Raw genomic sequence first — 7,025 nt, 5'->3', positions numbered from 1 at the left:
TGTGGGGTGGAGGGTAGGGGTGTGGTGCCCGAGCCAGGGCCGAGAGTAACAGACCAAAGAAGGAGGGAGCAGCCACGAGCCACCGTCCCTGAGTTAAAATTCACATTTTAAGAAGGCTCAGGCTGGAGGGTGAGGTCAAGGCTCATTGAAGTTCTGGGGTGACCAGCAGTTCCCCTGAGGAAGGAAGCAAAGGCCAAGATGCCCTCAGCCCAGTGAAGAGGCCAGGGCCTGCCCTGGCCTTCTGTTTCATGGCCTAGCCAACAGCCCTCCATATCTTCATATTGCACTCTGGGTCCCAGGAGGCACAGGACAAGGGACCCTCTGGTAGAGGCCCCAGGGCTTTCCTTCACGGCCTGGCCAGATGCTGCCTGGAGAGTCAGAGGAAGAAGGCGATTCGGGATGCCACAGTCTTGCAGCCATTGGAGGAAAAGAGCTGCTCGTCCTCAGGGAAGAAGGTGGTGCTGTCCAGCACAGCCTGGACGACCTCATCCTTTGGCTCCAGGCCCAGCTGGGCCAGCTCATTGAGCACACAGTGCCGCACATGGTGCCTCTGGAGAGGTAGGAAAGGCACCAGGGCGTCCAGGAGATGCTCTTCCATGATGCCCGAGCGCCAGAAGCCATCTGCAGGAAGGAGCGATGGGAAGAGGCTGTGCTTCACGGGGATCAGCTGGGCCCTGTCCACCCCCAAAGGCAGGAAGTGCAGGAACGGGGCTGGTCTTAATCCTGGTCTTAATCCAGCGCCTTCCAGGTGCTGGGCTCGGGGAGGCTGCCTGCCAGCCCAGAGCACCAAAGCCTGGGCTGGGAAGTACTGGGTCAGTGGGCAGAGCATCAGACCTGGGAGAGCCTGGCCCACCCCAGGGAGCCCAGCCCAGCCCAGCCCTCCGTGTGATCTGGGTGTGAGACCTCAGCCTGGAAACCACCCTGGGGTGGGGGTCCTTGGCCGAACTCACGGTTTGGGTTGTCCAGCACGGCCTGGGAGATAACGGGCTCCAGCTCCTGCAGGTGAATCTCCTCGCGCTCCCGGCGGCTGCGCCATGCCTCCAGCACCAGCTGGTTGATCTGCTCGCCGCCAGTGTTGCTAAAAACCACGGGGGACGCAGACAGTGAGGACAGGATGTGGCCCTTGCTTCCCACGTGCCACCTAACGCGACCTGAGCCTGGGGGCCCAGCTCAGTGCTGGCAGGAGCCAAACCCACTCAGAACACCCCGGGAACCACTTCCCCTCTCCGGAGCTTGTGCCCTTAACCACGACCCCTGGAAGTTCGCCTGTATGTGTCATGCACTTTACAGTTTATAGAACACTTTTAGGTCCCTTACCGACTTTCCCTCACCCAGCCTCTAGGAGGACAGTGGGGCATTAAGATTGGCCCTGTTGGGGCTTCCCTGGTGGCGCAGTGGTTGAGAGTCCGCCTGCCGATGCAGGGGACACAGGTTCGTGCCCCGGTCTGGGAAGATCCCACATGCCACGGAGCGGCTGGGCCCGTGAGCCATGGCCGCTGAGCCTGCGCGTCCGGAGCCTGTGCTCCACAACGGGAGAGGCCGCAACAGTGAGAGGCCCGTGTACCGCAAAAAAAAAAAAAAAAGGAAAGATTGGCCCTGTTGTTCAGAAGAGGAGGTGGGAGCTCAGAGAGGGGAAGTGTTTTGCCTGAGGAAACAAAGCTAGGGCTCTTAGAGGTGGGACTGAAACTCTAGTCCTGTTTTTCCCAGGCCTGTGTCCTCTTGGCCACAAAAGAGGGAAAACTCTTAACCCAGCAGGGTTCCACAAAGAAATGAGGATTAAGAGACTGAGCCCAGGGAACAGTGGGCAGTGGTTAAGAACCTGCCTGCCAATGCAGGGGACACGGGTCCGAGCCCTGGTCCGGGAAGATCCCACATGCCACGGAGCAGCTAAGCCTGTGCACCACAACTACTGAGCCTGCGCTCTAGAGCCCGCAAGCTGCAACTACTGAGCCTGTGCCTAGAGCCCGTGCTCCGCAACAAGAGAAGCCACCGCAATGAGAAGCCCGCGTGCCGCAACGAAGAGTAGCCCCCCGCTCGCTGCAACTAGAGAAAGCCCGCGCACAGCAACGAAGACCCAACACAGCCAAAAATAGATAGATAGATAGATAGATAGAAAAATGTATTTAAAGAAGAGAGAGAGAGAGACTGAGTCCAGAATGGGCTTTGAGAATGTCAAAGGGAAGTCAACCACCTTGAACGACAGTGTCACCAGTGAGGGTGTGGGGGACTTTGGGAAAGCCCAGTGGGCCTGGGGGAACAGTATTCTGCTGTGGGACCACAGGCCAAGACTGGAGAGCTGAGACCTCTGACGAGTGTCCCTGCACCCTGCCCACTGCAAAGCCGGCCCCACCTGATGAAGATGAAGATAGCTTTGCGATAGTTGGTCCCATAGACAACCCAGGAGGGGCCCAGGAAAGGTCTCAGGACCTCTATCAGGCCTGGCGCCAGCTTGTCCATCTCATCGAAGAGGAAGAGAGAGCGGCTGCAGGCAGTGAGGTTTCCCTGGACCCAGCTCTTCAGGTCCTTCTGTGGGAGAAAGGCAAGAGTATGAGGGGGCCTGGAGATGCTCCCCCAATCCCAGATTTCTTCCCAAAGCAAGAATTAATCTCCTTCCCAGGAAGATATGGTCTCCCAGAGAGTACCAATCCCTTAATGGGACTGATGGTGAAACTGTGGCCCAGAGAGGGGCAGAGACTTGTGCAAGCTCACACAGCAAGTCAGCAAGAGAACAGGGACTCAGACCCAGGCCTCTCACCTGCCTTTTCAGGGCTCCTTCCGCTTTCTAAAAAAAGGGGGAAGGCTCCTTCCTGCTCCCTGAACATTCCCAACAGAGTTGACAACTGAAACAGATTAGCCTGGAAAGTACCTTGCAATCAACAACAACAGTAGTAAGAGCTAATTGGATTTCCTGAGTGCTTACTCTAAGCCTCAAATTGGGGCTAAAGGCTTTACAGAGAGAAGATATTGCAGACTGTCTGGCAAAGGTAAGTGCTCAATAAATAACACCTGCAATTCTATAATCCCCCATCCCTCACAACAACCCTGGCAGGTAGGTGCCACTATTGGCCCCCAGGAATTAAATCAAGAACTCCCTGCCGGGTGGTACCACCCCAAGCTTTGTTCAGGGTGGGTCCTGAGGGGTGAGGCTTCAACTGGCTGTGTGGCCTGGAGCAAGTGATTCCCCTCTCTGGGCTCAGGACTCACTCCTTCCCTAAGGTCCGGCACTCGACAGTGCAGGCGGATGCTGGTCCAGGACAAAACCAGCCTACCTTGTAGCGCTCCAGGTGGCCGGGGTGGGGGAAGTGGATGACTGGGGAAAAGTGGTGCACGTGGGGGCTGCGGAGGCCACTCCGGAAGAGGTAGTGTGCCAGCAGGGAGCTGACATAGGACTTGCCGGTGCCCGTCCAGCCATGCAGGGAGAGGACCAGTGGCTTGGTGGGGGCTGGATCCTGCACAAAGGCCTTCAGTGCCTTCACCACCAGCGCCCTGGCCAAATGCTGGCCTGCCAGGTGCTGTGCCAGGTCACACTCCAGACCTAGGACCACAAGAAGGACAGTGTCAGAGCTGAGGACACACACCCGCCACGGAAGAGGTCCAGGAGGGAAGTCATGTCTGGAACCTGGTCTGGGGATCCGCGTTCTGGGACGTTTTTATAGGCTGTCTGCGGAAAGGAGTGCGGCCCTTGGGGTCTCGGCCGCAGGAGACACCCTCAGGCCTGACTCAGCTCAGCAGCGCCCCCACCAGATGGCCCTCCGGATTGCGCTCAGCCCTAAGTGGGCGCGAGCTGTCAAGAGGGTCTGCCCAAGACTCACGCCCATCTCCAAGGCAGGCTTCTTCCTTGACGGCCAGTCCAGTGCGGAGGTATAAACTTCCCCCCAAGGCCCTGCTGTCAAAGGCCTCTCTCCATCCTGGCAGGGCTCTGCCTGGACCCCAAACAGGCATCCCCAAACCCTCGCCCCAAGTCCCGTGCCCCAGGCTCTCAGGGTCCCTCAACGCCGGGCCCACTTCCGGCCCTGGCCGTCCGGAAGTCTGGGGGGTCCCACCCTCGGTTCTACTCTCCAGGTCCGGCCCCGGCGCACCCCCGGGGTCCGAGGGCTCCCCGGTCCGCCGGCCGCTCCGGTCCGGGCGCCCGCGGCTGCTCACCCTGGAAGTCGGGCCGGAAGTCACATTCGCAGAAGGCGCCGAAGTTGCAGCTCAGCGAAGTCAGGTCCCAGGCGGCGGCCGCGGCCGAGACCAGCCCGAGCACCCCGAGGAGCGAGCCCCAGGGCCGGCAGCCGCGCGTAACAGCCGCCATCCGGGTGAGGCCGGAGCTGGGTTTGCGGCCGCCTACCTCCTCTCCCGAGAACTACAACTCCCGATATGCATCGCTCCGCGGCAGCCACCGCCTGTGGCCTACAACTCCCGGCTCCCTTCTCTCCCCTCTTAAAGGCCCGCCCGGTCGTCCCGCTGCAGGCCCGGAAGGTGGCCTCCAGGGGGAGCCCGCGAACCGTCCAATCCAGGACTGCGGGCTGAGTTTCCATGGCCACGGTAACTAGGGGACCATCACAGTAGCTCCGAAAGAATAATGAAGGATTATGACCACAAAGGGTGACAAAACTGTAGCAAAAACTTGTGCGGCACCTTACACCTTGCAAAACACCTTTTCTGTGCTCTTTTTCTTTTATATGATAAAAGAGAGCTAATAGCTTTTGGTGAGCACCTACTATGTACCGTTAACGTTAGGTGCCTTATATATCTTATGATAACAGTACCTGTCATATAGAGGAATGGTGATATTTCAGTGAGGTACAGGCACGTGAAGTGTTTTGGCTCACAAAATAATCAATAAATGATCACTGAAAATACATTATGGGACTTCCCAGGTCCAATTGTTAAGACTCCGTGCTTCCACTGCAGGGGGCACGGGTTAGATCCCTGGTCAGAGAACTAGGATCCCGCATGCCACATGGCGCGGCCAAAAAAAAAATCCGTTATGTATGAAACATGGCAGTCCCTTACTTAGCAGCTATTCATTAAGTGCTTTAACAGCAACCCAAAGGGATCAGTTCTGTTACTGTCCCATTTTATTGAGGAGGAACTTAGGGCCCAACAGGTTAAGCCCCTTATCCAATGCCACCCAGCTAGTGAACTGAGCCCAAGTCTGGCTCTGCCAAAGATCTAATGCACTGTGTTATCCATCCTCTCTTGGTCAAAGGATTCATAAGGTAAAGGACCCCAGATGTTTCAAATTCAGCGAACAGGCTCCCCAGCCTCCAGCCTGGCCTGGAATTATGCTGATTCACATTGCCTACCTCCCCTACCCACGAAATCAAGACAACTGCCTTCATGGCCCTCCTCAAAGATTTCCTGCCTCACCCACCTGACACACACACACACACACACACACGCACGCGCGCGCGCACACACACACACACACACACGAAGACTTCTGGGGCCACGTTTCAAAACTTGAAAAGAAATTAGTAGTTCCTACTGTTGAGAAAAGGAAAGAACTCCAGGCGAGGACACCCAGGTTCCAGCCTTCCTCATTCTGCTGCTGTGACCCAGGGCAAGTCCCTTCTCCCTCCAGTTCTGTTTTCCTGAGGGGAGCTGGAATCTTAGATTTCATAAAGCCCTTCCACCCAAACATCTAGGATCCTGGGTTGTACATTTGCCGGATGCTTTGCTGTGGCTCCTGGAGCAGGGAATGCGGAAGGAGCAGGTCAGGTCAGTATTTCTCCTACTGGTTGGAATTAGTTGTTTATCTTCCCTCTGGTCTGTGAGGTCCCCCAGAACAGGGACTGGGTTTTAAGAATTGGCTGTAACTCTGGCTCCTGGTACAATCTGGAATGTTTCAAGTGCTAAATAAGTATTTGTTGAATGAATTTTTCCACCTTTCACCTGAGAAAAGATGCTTCCTTCTACCCCAAAGCCCCCTGAGAGACAGAAGAAAGAGTCATAAAAGTTTATTATATGAAAGAAAGAACACGGCTTCTGTACATCTATTTACAGAACAGACAGATGTATTTACAGCCAGAGGGAGGCATTGGTGTCAGTGAGGGGGCGGGGGCAGGTGCCTGGAGAAGAGTGAGGAGGTGTGAGAAGCCTCCCGTGGCTCAAACACAGGGCACCTCCGCAGGAAGGGGAGAAGCAGGAGCTGGAGGGAGAAACAGGGGTTCCAGTTCTTCCTGAAGGAAAACTTGGTGAGTAGCAGGTGGGATGGAGCCCAGGGTCCACGTAGGACCCTGGAGGTGCAAGGGAGATCCTGGAGTTGAACCCAGAACGTTCTCGGGCTGATCACAGTGTCCCTGGGGTGCTCTGGGGAAAGGTCTGTGCCCTTCTGTCTCTGTTGCTGCCCGCAGCTGCAGAGGGGAAGGGTCCATGGGGGTCACAGCTCGCTGGAGCGGACGGCAGGCTCCAGTTTGTGGGACAGGGCAGTGAGGACCTTGTCGAACTTCTCATAGCGCCGGGCCTGGCTGCTGCTGGCGCCCTGGCTGCCCCAGAGGAGGCGCATCTGGAACTCGGTGCTGAACACCTCGAGGAGCTCTGGCCGGGCCTGGAACCCTGCAGGGTGGGGCACAGGGGTCAGGGAACCACCATCCAGCTGCGGAGGCTGGGACTCCCGCTCGGAGCCACCACATGCCTCAGGGCCTCATTCCAAGGGACCTCCCCCCACCTCCACCAGGGATCCCACAAGGTTTGCTGATGAACGTGACCAAGCAGTTTAGCACCCAGTCTTTGTCCTACTATTTGCAACATACAATTTAAAAATGACTAGAAGATAAAATATTAAAATTAATTTGGGGGGGGAGATTTTTCTTTTCTCTTTTGTATTTTTCTGTAAATTCCAAAAGTTTTCCTAAGAAATGTATATACATTTTGTAAGTAAATGTAAAAAAATAGTTTCTTTTTTGTCCTTTCTGAAGAAGGAAGGCAGGAAAGACATATGCCAGATGCTCACGGCATTTACCTCCAGGAAATTGTTGGTGTTTTATCTTGGTTTTGCTCAGCTGTTATTTCCAATTGGTCTACAGAGAAATTTCGTG

At 56.0% G+C, this 7,025-nt stretch overlaps 2 protein-coding genes across 3 annotated transcripts in view; both read right to left on the bottom strand.

The window, feature by feature from the left end:
* Positions 1 to 88: 88 nt before the first annotated feature.
* Positions 89 to 4,359, bottom strand: TOR2A (torsin family 2 member A). The gene is made up of 5 exons (XM_081236770.1): positions 4,144 to 4,359; positions 3,270 to 3,535; positions 2,351 to 2,526; positions 951 to 1,078; positions 89 to 621 (listed from the first exon to the last, which is right to left on the bottom strand). Exons 1-5 carry the CDS (start codon positions 4,292 to 4,294, stop codon positions 377 to 379), a joined length of 966 nt encoding a protein of 321 aa, XP_081092896.1. The 5' UTR covers positions 4,295 to 4,359; the 3' UTR covers positions 89 to 376.
* Positions 4,360 to 5,949: 1,590 nt separating this feature from the next.
* Positions 5,950 to 7,025, bottom strand: part of SH2D3C (SH2 domain containing 3C) — a 32,338-nt gene continuing 31,262 nt past the window's right edge. For both annotated transcript variants that reach the window (XM_081237609.1, XM_081237610.1), the window contains one exon: positions 5,950 to 6,543. In XM_081237609.1, the coding sequence (XP_081093735.1) occupies positions 6,368 to 6,543 (176 nt within the window). In that variant the 3' untranslated portion in view covers positions 5,950 to 6,367. The remainder of the gene's footprint in view (positions 6,544 to 7,025) is intronic.

The sequence above is a fragment of the Mesoplodon bidens genome, assembly GCF_964165515.1.
Source record: "Mesoplodon bidens genome assembly, chromosome: 6".
Lineage (NCBI taxonomy): Eukaryota > Metazoa > Chordata > Mammalia > Artiodactyla > Ziphiidae > Mesoplodon > Mesoplodon bidens.
The sequence above is the reverse complement of the archived record's forward strand: the minus strand, read 5'-3'. Positions and strand labels throughout refer to the sequence as shown.

What these genes read in the sequence shown, in the direction of transcription:
- TOR2A (XM_081236770.1), bottom strand. Translation starts at nt 4,294, where the DNA reads ATGGCGGCTGTTACGCGCGGCTGCCGGCCCTGGGGCTCGCTCCTCGGG. An exon ending in CTTCCGGCCCGACTTCCAGG is followed by an intron (nt 3,536 to 4,143) that starts GTGAGCAGCCGC and finishes TTGTGGTCCTAG; the next exon opens with GTCTGGAGTGTGACCTGGCA. An exon ending in GCTATCTTCATCTTCATCAG is followed by an intron (nt 1,079 to 2,350) that starts GTGGGGCCGGCT and finishes CGTGGTTTTTAG; the next exon opens with CAACACTGGCGGCGAGCAGA.